Source organism: Bufo bufo, chromosome 7, assembly GCF_905171765.1.
Source record: "Bufo bufo chromosome 7, aBufBuf1.1, whole genome shotgun sequence".
Classification (NCBI taxonomy): Eukaryota; Metazoa; Chordata; class Amphibia; order Anura; family Bufonidae; genus Bufo; species Bufo bufo.
In genome coordinates this window covers 86,311,683-86,326,977 of record NC_053395.1, presented here as the reverse complement: position 1 = coordinate 86,326,977, position 15,295 = coordinate 86,311,683, and the positions used below count along the sequence as shown (strand labels likewise).

At 42.8% G+C, this 15,295-nt stretch overlaps 1 protein-coding gene across 1 annotated transcript; it reads left to right on the top strand.

Annotated features, from left to right (window-relative positions):
- The first annotated feature begins 1,027 nt into the window (after window positions 1-1,027).
- On the top strand, window positions 1,028-3,904 carry LOC121008055 (hemoglobin subunit alpha-3-like). Its single transcript, XM_040440332.1, has 3 exons — window positions 1,028-1,125; window positions 2,447-2,651; window positions 3,776-3,904. Exons 1-3 carry the CDS (start codon window positions 1,031-1,033, stop codon window positions 3,902-3,904), a joined length of 429 nt encoding a protein of 142 aa, XP_040296266.1. The 5' UTR covers window positions 1,028-1,030.
- Window positions 3,905-15,295: the final 11,391 nt, after the last annotated feature.

Sequence of the window (15,295 nt, the reverse complement as noted above, 5' to 3'; positions counted from 1 at the left end):
CTAGGAAGGGATAAGCGATTTGACTTGGAACTGAACCAGAGTTCAATACAAAAGGTTTTTACAGTAGAAATTATTTTTCCAAAGTTATTACACGAAGTCTCACGAAATTTCTCAAAGTAATAACTTCAGCTCATCGGAGCCAAAACATTCTAATACTGTAAGGAGCACCCGCTCCGTACAGTATAAAAAACAAAGTTTTATGTGAATCGACTTCGGATGAAGTATCCGAAGTCGATTCGGTCATCCCTATTTACATATCTTCTCTATTTTGCACAGTAAAATAATAGTAAAGTAACTACAGTATAATAGTCATACACCTACTATCATAGGAACATCCATTCTCACTGTCACTGTTACAACTTGACAATTTTATAAAAATGTACTTTTAAAAGCTGACAGTTCTGCTTGTCCTTCATTATTATCACACATGAAGAAGCTGAAGTAAGGCTCTGTTCGCATGGTGTGTGATCCATACTTTGCCTTTATATAACAAGAAAGCTTCATGCATCCCTTTGGCTTCCATCAGAATGAAACATCTTGTATACTAATTTTTGCTGTACAGGATAAGGTAGTGGTCTATGCTATCCTGTGCAGTCTCTCAGTATAAAATGTATACTATGTGCCATATATATTTAATATGGCAGTCAATGGGTGACAATACTGTGAGCCTTGTGTTGGAAGTACATGTTGGATAATACTGCTGACAAATAATTCTGACTGAAGGCTCAGGCAAGATGTGAACAGAGCCTTATTTCTTTAGTAGAACCTTACTATGAATCCAGTTATCACCAATATCACTGATGTTACATTATACTATGTGAAATGCCTATCACTCATTTGGCTTAAGCAGCACTTTTCTGAGCAAGGTAATCACAAAACATGTGTTTGGGTGTATCTCCTAAATGACCAATGGTCTTGGACAAGTGTCCATTTCTGCTGACCCTTCCTCTATAAAATCCAAGTGAACTGAGACACAGCACAGACCTCCCAAACCTTAACCTGCAGCTCACTGCAACTATACACAAGCAAGATGACTTTCACTGACACTGAGAAGGCTGCAATTGTGTCCATCTTGGGCAAAGTCTCCGGAAATGTAAATGCTCTCGGTGCTGAAGCTTTGGAAAGGTAATCTTTATACTACTTGTGTTTATATATTATACGGAAACATTAACTTAGTAATTATAAAATGATATATTTAAAGGGCGCATGTTACCAACTTTCTATATTATATTTAAAAGGGTTGTCTTACTTCAGCATATAGCATTTATCATGTAGAGAAAGTTAACACAAGGCACTTACTAATGTATTGATATTATCCATATTGCTTCCTTTGCTGGCTGGATTCAATTTTCCATCAAATTATACATGGCTCATTTCCATGGTTATGACCACTCTGCAATCCATCAGTGGTGGCTGTGCTTTTATACTATTAAAAAAATCACCAGCCTATGTGAGCTCCCACGGTCCCGATCACCAGACAGGCTGAAATTTTTTCCTATATTGCGCAAGCACGACCACTACTGATGGCTTGCAGGGTGTTCATAACCATGGAAACAAGCAGTGTATAATTTGATGGAAATTTGAATCCAGCCAGCCAAGGAAGCAATATGGACAATCACAAAACATTAGTATGAGCCTTGTATTAACTGCATCTACCGGGAAAATGCCACTTGCAGAAGTGACACAACCCCTTTAAGACAACAGTGACTTAAAGTCCCTTTACACAGGACGATATTACAGCAGATTGTCGGGAAGGAAACGTTCCTTCCCAACAATCTGCTGATCGCTAGCGGAGGAGACTGCTGCATTTACATGCAGCAATCTCCTCCAGAGAATGGGGAGGAGTGATTGCTAATGCCATCGCTCTTCCCCATAAGGACTCGTTGTTTGCCGGCAGGAGATAGTGTTTACACAGCACGATCTGCTACCGGTAAACAAGCATTTTTGCGTGCTCACAAATTATTGTACATTTACACCGCCCGATCATTGCTAATGAGTGTTGCTATGAACGCTTGATAGCGATAATCTGTGCAATACTCCGTCCATGTGAATGTCCCTTTACTATATCTCCCATGGGAACAAAAAATTGAGCATGTTGACATCTAACATAGCAGATCCTTCTTTTCACATATATGCTGTGAGGGTGACCCAAGAGGCACCAATACATACAGAATTTGTTGTCTTTAGGTAAGCTTGATCCCAACAAACACCTACCATAACTGTATGTACAGTGGAGGAGTGAGCACACTCAATACATATTGCTTTCTCCCAATCAGATCCAGGCTTCCTAGGAATCCCATTTTATACATTGTCTAATATCCTGTAAGAGCTACACATAAAGTCTTGTAAGGTGCAAGCCATAAGCTTTTATCATTGATACGTAAATACAGGCATAATTTATAACAATCTATATTGTGTTATAGTATTCATTTCTCTTTAATCTTAGGCTGTTCCTGGGCTTTCCTCAGACCAAGACTTACTTCAACCACTTTGACCTCAGCCCTGGATCTACTGATCTCCAGACACATGGAGGTAAGGTCTTGGGTGCTCTTGCAGAGGCTGGCAAACATCTGGACAATTTGGAGGGATCCCTGTCCCAACTGAGCGACCTGCATGCCTATAACCTGAGAGTGGACCCCGGAAACTTCAAAGTAAGACTCATTAACAAATTATGGAAATTTTTCGGTGTGAGTAAATCAAGCTTCAGATCCTAGATCCGAAGTCAATTCATTTCTAAGCCTAGTTTTAATGCTGTACGGAGACCTGTCTCTGTATAGCATTAAAATGTATGTGCTACGTGGAGGCAAAATTCATTAAGTCTGAAGTCGCGAAAGACTTCAGTGAACAACATCAGGCTTCGATTCTACAACTTACATTTTAAAACAGGAATCCGAATTTGGCTTCGGTACCAGCTGAAACCTAGGTACTGAAGCCGACTTTGGATTCCAGTTTTAAAATATTGTTGTAGAGTAAAGTTGTAGAATCGAAGCCCAAAGTTATTTACCGAAGTCTCGTGCGACTTCAGATTTAATGAATTTTGCCTCCGCGAAGCATATACATTTTAATGCTGTACAGAGACAGGTCTCCGTACAGCATTAAATTGAAGTTTAGAAACAAATCGACTTCTGATCTTGGACCCAAAGCTTAGTTCACACACCCCTAGAAATGATGATTGCAACTTATTTTAGGTCTAGACATCACCATATGCACTTACAGTTTGTAGTGTCTTAGCTCTAACGATCCAGCCATATATGACTCACTGGGTAAGTACAAGGCCTTCTTCACTAAACCTAATAATGTCCAGGAGAGGAACTTTAAGTTAGCGTAGGCCATTATTGATTACATTCAATCTTTTTATTATGTTATATGGCTGGCTCTTCATGCTGTTACCACACTCCTGAACCTTTCGTTTTCTGACCACAAGTCTAAAACAGGCCCAGTCAAAAATGGTGCCCAACTTTCCTACTAAATGTCGCTGCAGAAATAGTTTCTCATCCAATAGCTGACAGAATCAGTAGCAGACAAAACATTTCAGTTTAAAACCCTCAATGTGTTCCAGCGGACAGAACAATCCATTGGTTGGAAACACTTGTCTCAGTTTGCAGTCATCTCTCTGGATCTGAATGGTCAGGTTTAGGTAATCTATAAAACAAGGTGTTAGATATATATGCACGCCTTCCAGTAAACCCAATATATGATTGTCTGTTATAATGGGTCTCCTTGACCCCAATCTCTGCAGTCTCTCTTATTAATGTTCTTTATCTTTCTGTTACAGCTGCTGTCTCACTCCATCCTGGTCGTCCTGGCATCTCACTTCTCTGCTGACTTTGACGCCACCACCCATGCTGCTTTTGACAAGTTCCTTGCAGTAGTGTCTCATGTCCTCACCTCCAAATACAGATAAATGAATCAATTTACCAACATTTCGTACCAATAAGTCTAAATAAAATGTCTGATTTAAAGGTTTGCCTGCTATTCCTTATTTACTTGAACATTCCTCACGTATAAGACCACTACAATATATTGTACATCATAGCTTCTAACATTAAGGGTATGCATACTGAATATAAATCACAGCGCATCCATGGCACAATTCTCACGTGTTACTTGCAGATTATAAGAAGAAATTGCTGTAGATTTGCATAGATTTCATCCCGCTACATTGAAAAGGTGAAGTCTGCAGTGAAAAGCTACAGAAATGAATTGATATGTTGCTCATTAAACTCTGAACCGCATGTTAATTTCTGCAAGGATTTTTTTTCGAAGTGTGTGGATGAGAGTGGATAAAATTTCATCCACTTTACTTCTACTGTAATACACTTTTGATTTAATGCCCACAAGTCCGGGCACAAAAAAGGATTTGCTACATGTGAACATACCCTTAAAGAGGACCTTTTATCAGCATCAAGTATGTAAACTGAATATACATACATGGAGAGCGGCGCCCAGGGACCCCCCTGCACTTACTATTATCCCCGGGCGCCGCTCCGTTCTCCGGTTACAGGCTCCGGTAAAGTCATAGTTAGGCTCCACCCATTTGAGCCTGCCGGCGTCTCTTTCTCCTATGTTGTAGCGCTGGCCAATCGCAGCGCTCAGCTCATAGCATGGCTAAGAGCTGAGCGCTGCGATTGGCCAGCGCTACAGCATAGGAGAAGGAGACCGCGGCAGGCTCAAATGGGTGGAGCCTAACTATGACTTTACCGGAGCCTGTAACCGGAGAACGGAGCGGCGCCCGGGGATAATAGTAAGTGCAGGGGGATCCCTGGGCGCCGCTCTCCATGTATGTATATTCAGTTTACATACTTGATGCTGATGAAAGGTCCTCTTTAATGTTCAATCTATTGAATTGGGTCACAGTGACTGACAGATATGCTACAGTATATATTGACTATGTGTAACAGCGGAAGTTGGCCGCCGATGCTCCCCTACTCACTGCTGCGGTCTCAGGCTCTCTGTCCACCATGTAGTGGAGATGGTTAGCCTGCCTGTCCTCCCCAGCTGTTTCTGCCACGGTTTCTTTCCAGCCACATGAGCAGCATGTCTCTAAATCTGCTTTCTGTAGAGTGCATGTTAAAAGACTCGGTGTGTTTTACTTCCTGTAATTTAAAGGGCCAGCACATGTGATCTGTTCCAATGCCAGCCTTCTGCACCTACAGTTGCAAGAAAAAGTATGTGAACCCTTTGGAATGATATGGATTTTTGCACAAATTGGTCATAAAATGATATCTGATCTTCATCAAAGTCACAACAATAAACAATCACATTCTGCTTAAACTAATAACACACAAAGAATTAAATGTTACCATGTTTTTATTGAACACACCATGTAAACATTCACAGTGCAGGTGGAAAAAGTATGTGAACCCCTAGACTAATGACATCTCCAAGAGCTAATTGGAGTGAGGTGTCAGCCAACTGGAGTCTAATCAATGAGATGAGATTGGAGGTGTTGGTTACAGCTGCCCTGCCCTATAAAAAACACACACCAGTTCTGTGTTTGCTTTTCACAATAAGCGTTGCCTGATGTGAATGATGCCTCACACAAAAGAGCTCTCAGAAGACCTACGATTAAGAATTGTTGACTTGCATAAAGCTGGAAAGGGTTATAAAAGTATCTCCAAAAGCCTTGCTGTTCATCAGTCCACGGTAAGACAAATTGTGTATAATTGGAGAAAGTTCAGCACTGCTGCTACTCTCCCTAGGAGTGGCCGTCCTGTAAAGATGACTGCAAGAGCACAGAGCAGACTGCTCAATGAGGTGAAGAAGAATCCTAGAGTGTCATCTAAAGACTTACAAAAGTCTCTGGCATATGCTAACATCCCTGTTAGCGAATCTACGATACGTAAAACACTAAACAAGAATGGATTTCATGGGAGGATACCATAGAGGAAGCCACTGCTGTCCAAAAAAACAATTGCTGCACGTTTACAGTTTGCACAGGAGCACCTGGATGTTCCACAGCAGTACTGGCAAAATATTCTGTGGATAGATGAAACCAAAGTTTAGTTGTTTGGAAGAAACACACAACACTATGTGTGGAGAAAAAGAGGCACAGCACACCAACATCAAAACCTCATCACAACTGTGAAGTATGGTAGTGGGGGCATCATGGTTTGGGGCTGCTTTGCTGCATCAGGGCCTGGACAGATTGCTATCATCAAAGGAAAAATGAATTCCCAAGTTTATCAAGACATTTTGCAGGAGAACTTAAGGCCATCTATCCACCAGCTCAAGCTCAACAGAAGATGGGTGTTGCAACAGGACAACGACCCAAAGCATAGAAGTAAATCAACAACAGAATGGCTTAAACAGAAGAAAATACGCCTTCTGGAGTGGCCCAGTCAGAGTCCTGACCTCAACCCGATTGAGATGCTGTGGCATGACCTCAAGAAAGTGATTCACACCAGACATCCCAAGAATATTGCTGAACGGAAACAGTTCTGTAAAGAAGAATGGTTAAGAATTACTCCTGACCGTTGTGCACATCTTCTCTGCAACTACAGGAAACGTTTGGTTGAAGTTATTGCTGCCAAAGGAGGTTCAACCAGTTATTAAATCCAAGGGTTCACATACTTTTTCCACCTACACTGTGAATGTTTACATGATGTGTTCAATAAAAACATGGTAACATTTAATTCTTTGTGTGTTATTAGTTTAAGCAGACTGTGATTGTCTATTGTTGTGACTTAGATGAAGATCAGATCACATTTTATGACCAATTTGTGCAGAAATCCATATAATTCCAAAGGGTTCACATAATTTTTCTTGCAACTGTATATTCAGTGGTCCAGCCCTCTTTCCAGTTGCCTGAGCGTAAAAGGTCCTTGATTCCTGCTAAGGTATGTATTCATATGTTCCAGTGTTCCTGAAGTCTTGATCCGTGTCTGCCTTCCGGATTCTGCTATTTGTCTGATCCCTGCCGGTTCTGAATCTTCTGTTGGTGACCCAGGTTGCCTGACCTGTATCTGTGCCACCGGCCCTGACCCTTTGCTTGTACAACTACGTCTCTGCCTTACCGTTCTGTCCTGCTCTGTCGCTCCTCATACCTCTAGTGCCTTGCACTGGTAACCCCTGGGCCGCCTGCTTTGTGTGTCAACCGCCCTGCTGCTCTCCTTTGGAAATTCTATCACCACGATCTTGGGTATTGTGAAGATCGAGCGGTTCACTAGACAACGCCCTTAGAGGATGTTTTTTCACGTGGCACAGTGGGTCCATACCCATTGATCGTAACAATACACTCAGCCCATGGACCATGCTGGTCATCCCAAGCCTACTGTGCAGGAATTGCTATTTGAGATGAGACATCAGAGCTAACAACAGCTACCACAGGGTCATCAGTCGCAGCTACCTCTGCAGTTCCTCTTCCTATGAGCTTGGAGCGGAGTACTACTGGTGTTCAACTTCCTCTGTCACCACTTTATGATGAAGACCCTGAAACCTGTCATGGCTTATTGAACCAGTGCTTGATCAACTTCGAGCTGCATGGGCATCAGTTCCCTACTGAGCAGTCCAAGGTCGCCTTCATTGTGTCCCTGTTGTCTGGTGAAGCCCTCATTTGGGTAAATCCTATTTGAGAACATGGAAGTCTGGAGACCACCAATATGCAGACTTTCCTGGCTTTGAGGAGCCAGGCTGCACTTCTTCCACTGCTTCCGCCTTGCTGCATCTATATCAAGCTTCTCTGGGCCAGTAATACCATCCAGTTCCATACTCTCACTGCAGAACTTGCATGGAACAATGAGGCTCAAGTGGTGGTGTTCTGGGAGTGCATTTCTGACTGGATCAGGGATGAATTAGTCAGTCGTGACCATCTGTCCACTCTGAATGAACTGATCATCTTGGCCACAAGAGTTAATATGCGGTTCAAGGAGTATTCAAAGGAGGTCGCACGCACCCGAAGGCCACCTCATCTGGAACCATCATTCCACAATACAGTTGTTCCTCTAGTGTTCACGCCATCTCAAGAGCCCATGCAAGTTTACCGCCTCAGACTGTCTGGACAGGAATGTCAACACCACAAAACTAAGAATGTATGCTTGTATTGTGGAGGCAATGTAACATCATTCATCAGGCTCTGGTCCATCAGTACTGGCTCCCTACCTTGCGTCTAGAAAAGCCCCTCTTAGTGGCTCCAGTAAATGGAATGCTACTTCCCGAACCCATGCTCTTTGTCACCATGCACATTAAGCTGCAAATAGGGGTTCTGCATTCAGAGAAGAATCGCCTTCTATGTGTTGCCAGCCTCTGTGAATCCTGTCATCCTTGGCCTTCCATGGCTCTAGACTGGCACTCTGGTCAAATCCTAAATTGTGGATAAGCCTGTCAGTCTACCTGCTTATTGGAAGTCTGACCTGCTTCCTCTCTTCCAGTGCCAGAGGATCTGTCTGGGCTTCCTCCGTAGTATGCCAGCTTTGTGGATGTCTTCAGCAAGAAGGAGGCTGAGACTTCTCACCGATTCTATGATAACCCGATAGATCTTCTGCCCGGTGTTACTCCCCCTTCATTCCTAATTTTTCATCTCTTACAGTGGGATGCGAAAGTTTGGGCAACCTTGTTAATCGTCATGATTTTCCTGTATAAATCGTTGGTTGTTACGATAAAAAATGTCAGTTAAATATATCATATAGGAGACACACACAGTGATATTTGAGAAGTGAAATGAAGTTTATTGGATTTACAGAAAGTGTGCTATAATTGTTTAAACAAAATTAGGCAGGTGCATAAATTTGGGCACCACAAAAAAGAAATGAAATCAATATTTAGTAGATCCTCCTTTTGCAGAAATTACAGCCTCTAAACGCTTCCTGTAAGTTCCAATGAGAGTCTGGATTCTGGTTGAAGGTATTTTGGACCATTCCTCTTTACAAAACATCTTTAGTTCATTCAGGTTTGATGGCTTCCGAGCATGGACAGCTCTCTTTAAGTCACACCACAAATTTTCAATTATATTCAGGTCTGGGGACTGAGATGGCCATTCCATGAACGTTGTACTTGTTCCTCCTCATAAATGCCTTAGTGGATTTTGAGCAGTGTTTAGGGTCGTTGTCTTGTTGAAAGATCCAGCTCCGGCGCAGCTTCAGCTTTGTCACTGATTCCTGGACATTGGTCTCCAGAATCTGCTCATACTGAGTGGAATCCATGCGTCCCTCAACTGTGACAAGATTCCCAGTCCCTGCACTGGCCACACAGCCCCACAGCATGATGGAACCACCACCATATTTTACTGTAGGTAGCAGCTGTTTTTCTTGGAATGCTGTGTTCTTTTTCCTCCATGCATAACGCCCCTTGTTATGGCCAAATAACTCAATTTTAGTTTCATCAGTCCACAGCACCTTATTCCAAAATGAAGCTGGCTTGTCCAAATGTGCTTTAGCCCACCTCAAGCGGCACTTTTTGTGCTGTGGGCGGAGAAAAGGCTTCCTCTGCATCACTCTCGCATACAGCATCTCCTTGTGTAAAGTGCGCCGAATGGTTGAACGATGCACAGTGACTCCATCTGCAGCAATATGATGTTGTAGGTCTTTGGTGCTGGTCTGTGGATTGACTCTGACTGTTCTCACCATTCGTCGCTTCTGTCTATCCGAGATTTTTCTTGGTCTGCCACTTCGAGCCTTAACTTGAACTGAGCCTGTGGTCTTCCATTTCCTCAATATGTTCCTAACTGTGGAAACAGACAGCTGAAATCTCTGAGACAGCTTTCTGTATCCTTCCCCTAAACCATGATGGTGAACAATCTTTGTCTTCAGGTCATTTGAGAGTTAATTTGAGACCCCCATGTTGCTACTCTTTAGAGAAAATTAAAAGAGGAGGGAAACTTACAATTGACCCCCTTAAATACTCTTTCTCATAATTGGATTCACCTGTATATGTAGGTCAGGGTTCACTGAGCTTACCAAGCCAATTTGAGTTCCAATAATTAGTTCTAAAGGTTTTGTAATCAATAAAATGACAACAGTGCCCAAATTTATGCACCTGCCTAATTTTGTTTAAACAATTATAGCACACTTTCTGTAAATCCAATAAACTTCATTCCACTTCTCAAATATCACTGTGTGTGTCTCCTATATGATATATTTAACTGACATTTTTTATGGTAGCAACCAACGATTTATACAGGAAAATCATGACGATTAACAAGGTTGCCCAAACTTTCGCATCCCACTGTATATCCCTGATCTCTGCTCTTACCAAGAAAGAGCAAGATTTAACTTAAAAAAGGATTATACACAGAGTGCATATGAAGTGTGGCGGCACCAATGAAATGCCAATCCTAGGCATGTTAGTTAGTGAAGAATTACATACTAAAAGATAAAAAAACTACATACTTCTGAGTGAGATACTGGTTTTGAAACTGTATATTAACCACTTACATTACCAGGGAGGGGAGTATGAGATAAACTCAATACACTCGTACCCTTATCAACCTCGCAGAGATCGCTTGACAGATGTAATAGATTCCTTATCCCAGAGTGGTAAAACAGGGACCTCACAGGATGTGGCATCAAATGATTGTTTTATTCCATATAAAATGAACTTGATGCATTTCGGGGAAGTAAATAAATCCCCTTCCTCAGGAGCAAGATATACAAGCATACATACACATAAAAACACACATAAATAGGCAATTGCTTAGTAAGTGGTGGGCTTAGACTTGTGAGGTCACTTCCTGTGGCATATGCTCGCCAGAGGCAATTAAGTTTGGAAAGAGAAAAAAAAAAGAAAAGTGAGGTTACTTTCTCTGGTATATGCTGTCTAGAGGCAAGTGAATTTGAAAAAATATATAAAGTCACTTCCTTTGGCCATTCACTTTAATGGCAGACAAACCTGAAAAACCTTCAGGTCATATTTGCAGCCACCAAATACTTACTAGAAGTGCACAAATAGTCCCACAACATGGACAGTGACATACCAGAGGGGGGATCAAATGAGAAAAATCATCACAAAAATATATGTATTTTAATCAGGGGGCATTTTTATGCATCTTAAAGTGAAACTCTCAAAAATGTGCCCTGCTGGAGCCTAGAATTTTTTTATTTTAGGACACGGGAGTACGGGCCCCAGAAATTAGGCATTCACCTAACAGAAAAGAACAAGAGATTATGTGGCTGGAGGTATATTAGGCGGTCAGTGGATAACAATTTTACTGTAGGCCAGTGGAGTACAGGCCCCAAAAATTATGCATTCAAAGGACAGAAAAGAACAAGTGATTATGTGGCTGGAGGTATTTTAGGTGTTCACTGAATAACAATTTTACTGTAGGCCAGTGGAGTGCACGATCCCAAAATTATGCATTCACCTGACAGAAAAGAACAAGCGATTATTTGGCTGGAGGTATATTAGACGGTCAGTGGATAACAATTTTACTGTAGGCCACAGGAGTAGAGGCCCCAAAAATTAGGCATTCACTTGAAAGAAAAGGCCTTTTATGCCGCTGTATATACATAAGATAAGGACCATTCTTTGTTCTGGGTGGTGGCAGATGTGTGGGCTGGCATGAGAAAATTCAATTACACCTGGTCATCACAGGTGTTGAATTCCTCTGAGATCCATGCCTCATTCATTTTTAGAAATGTGAGGTAGTCCACAGTGTTGTGAGCTAGGCGAGTGCAGTTATTGGTCATGATCCCCCCTGCTACACTTAACGTCCTTTTGGACAGGACACTAAATCATGGGCAAGCCAGGAGTTCCATGGCAAATTTTGCCAGCTCTGGCCACAGGTGAATCCTGCACACCAAGTAGTCCAGGGATTCCTTGCTTCTCAGAGCATCTACATCGGCCGTTAACCCGATCTAGTTGGACACCTGTCGGTCTAGGTGTTCCCTGAGGCTGGATCCGGAGGGCGGCTCTCGATGGGTTGGCTGCAAGAATGATCTCATATCCGAAGTGACCTTCTTGCAGGCACAGTAGGATTGGTACCTGCACCTGTTTCTCTGTGGGTGGAAATTTCTCTACCAGCACCCGCAACAGCAGAATACAGAATGCAGCATCTCTCAAGGCCTGGAAATGCTGCATTCTGACAGCCCTCTGTGATGCTGGTAACATGTCCGCCATTTTGTGCTTGTATCGGGGGTCTAAGTACATTGCCACCCAGGGGTGGATTAGGTGCATGATGGGTCCGGGGCTGTCTACCCAACTCGGGCCCCTCCCTCCATTTTAGTTTAGTTTTTTTTTCTATATGAAGAGGCTGTGGTGCTTCGTGAGCTCCACAGTCTCTTCCTAGGCCATATGACATCACACTTAACGGTACATGGCATAAGTGCAGCTCAGTTCCATCCGAGTGATTGGGGCTGAGCTGCAATACCAAGCACAATGCTATTAAATGGACAGAGCTGTGCTTGATAAGGAGCAAAGAGGCTGAGGCGCTTACTGGAACATCGCAGTCTTATTGGCTAGGGTGCCAGGAGTTGGACCCCTACCAATCTCATATTGATGACCTATCCTAAGGATAGGCCATCAATATATAAATCCCAGAGAACCCTTTTACCTTATGCTATCTGTAGTGTTACCTAGGACTGCAAAAATACCCAGGAGCCATTGGCCCCTAAACTGAAAAATTTAGGAGCCAAAATGTAATTTTTAGTTGCCAAATTTAAAATACATACCATATTTTTCGCTTTTTAAGACGCACCTGAATGTAAGACGCACCCCAGGTTTAGAGAAGGAAAATAAATAAAAAATATTTTCAACCAAAACGTGGGCTAAAACATATGCAGTACATGGGTGCATACCTATGGACGAAGGGGTTATAGTCATAATATAAACACTGTCCAGTGTACCGTAATTCACCTGTGTTATAACCCCCCTTATCCATAGGAATGCACCCATATACTGCAGTACATGGGGGTGTTCCTATAGATGAGGGGGCTTATGGTCACATTTAATATACACAGGTCAATTATGGCAGTGTTTATATTAAATGTGACTATAACCCCCCTCATCCATAGAAATTCCCCCATGCGCTGAGGGAGGTGTGGTTCGGAGGACAGCACAGTGTCAGTGCTGCTAAGCAACAGCAGCCTGAGCGCTCACACGTCCTATTAAACATGCCTGCTGGCATTTAGCTTCCATGACTGCCGCACGCCCCACACCCCACACTTCCTACTAGAAGGCGCCACTTCAAATGATTAACACTGGAAGTGCGTCTCTAGATAACAACCTGCAATGTGACGGCCACATTTCTGGGCACATTCTCTTTATAAGACGCATTGACTTCTTCCCCCCATTTTGGGGGGAAAATGTGCGTCTTATAAAGCAAAAAATACAGTAAATTATAATTTTAAAAAAAGACTTGGAGGGGAAGATGAGACGCAGCTCACAGTAGTGAGCCCGCTCGACATATAATAGAATACAGCACCGCATACCTCTACTTCCAGTGACAGCTACTGTCATGTAGATCTTCTCTTTCCTCTTCTCCTTCGTTTGCCCCAGAACGCCATGACTAATTATTTCAGCCGCTTCTCGTTTCTACAGAGTTTGTTACACAGACATGTTAGATTTCTCATAATTGGGGTCATTTATCAAACTGGTGTAAAGTACAACTGGCTAACATTGATGGCCAGTTCGCTGTGTTCGCCCGCGAACACATGTGGGTTGCCATCTTAAATCACAAGTCCAGCGATGCACAGGTAAGTCCTTGCGTGAGCCGGTCTGAAACAAGGACTTACCTGTGCATCGCCGGACTTGTGATTTAAGATGGCAGCCCGCATGTGTTCGCGGGCGAACACGGCAAACTGGCTATCACTGATGGCTAAGGCTACTTTCACACTGGCGTTTTGAATTCCGTTTGCGAGATCCGTTTCAGGGATCTCACAAACGGTTCAAAACGGATCAGTTCCGCCCCAATGCATTCTGAATGGATAACAATCCATTCAGAATGCATCAGTTTGGCTCCGTTCTGCCTCCATTCCGCTCTGGATGCGGACAACAAAACGCTGCTTACATTCCACCTGGCGATGCGGAGCCAAACGGATCCATCCTGACTTACAATGTAAGTCAATGGGGACGGATCCGTTTTCACTGACACAATATGGTGCAATTGAAAACGGATCCGTCCCCTATTGACTTTCAATGCAAGTCAGGACGGATCCATTTTGACTTTGCATTATTCTTTAAAAAAAAAAAAGTCTAACGGATCCGTTCTGAACGGATACAAGCATTTGCATTATAGGTGCGGATCCGTCTGTGCAGATACCAGACAGATCCGCACCTAACGCAGGTGTGAAAGTAGCCTTAGTTGGCAATAGCAACCAATCAGATTCCACCTTTCATTTTCAGAAGGAGCTGTCTAAAATAAAAAAAGTGGAATCTGGTTGCTATGGGCAACTAAGCGAGTTCTACGTTACACCAGCTTGATAAATGACCCCCAAATGTACCTATGGGGTCACCTACAGTGCCCCCAATAATAATAACACCCTATATTGTGCTCCAGGTAATAATGCCTGTATAGTGTCCCTGAAAAATAATGTCCCCTAATATGTCCTTGTAAGGCCTCATGCACGAGAGTGGTTTTTATTGGTCCGCAAAATGGGGTTCCGTTGTTCTGTGATCCGTTTTTGTTTCCGCGTGTCTTACTTTATTTTTGGAGGACCACCAGACATAAAGGAATGTAAAAAAAAGTCTAAGACAGGTTTGCCATGCAAATAATAGGAAAAAAAACGGACGACAATCTTATGTGCCTCCGCGTTTTTTAGCGGTCCCATTGACTTAAATGGGTCAGCGAACAGTTTTCCACGGAAATAATAGGACAGGTTATATTTTTTTGACGGACTGGAACCCACTGAAAATCAATGGGTCCGCAGAAAATCACGAAAAACGGCGCAACGGACACAGAATCAAACAACGGTCGTGTGCATGAGGCCTAATAGAAATGCCTCTATAGTTCCTACAAGAGTTGGCCTTGCAGTTCGCCCGGCGGTCGTTTTGCGGCGAACTTTGCTCGTTCGCCGAACATATGGCGATATTTGCGCCCGCCATATTCTTTTACATTGTGAAAAACTTTGACCCATGACACATCCATCAGGTGGTACAGGACAGCCAATTGAGACCCTACCTTATAAATAAACCTGATCTGGCCGCCATTTTACATTCAGTCTTTTGCCAGTGTAGGGAGAGGTTGCTGTGTGGAGCAGGGACAGACTGTTAGGGACAAAAATGCTATCAAATAGGTCCACAAAAGTTTAAGAACCGGTATAGGTGTGCTATCGATAGGTGTGACTTACTGAGGGGTGTGATATACTTATAATACACTTTCTAATGTAAAGTATATTATAGTGCATTTGTATTGTGCAGCATTTGT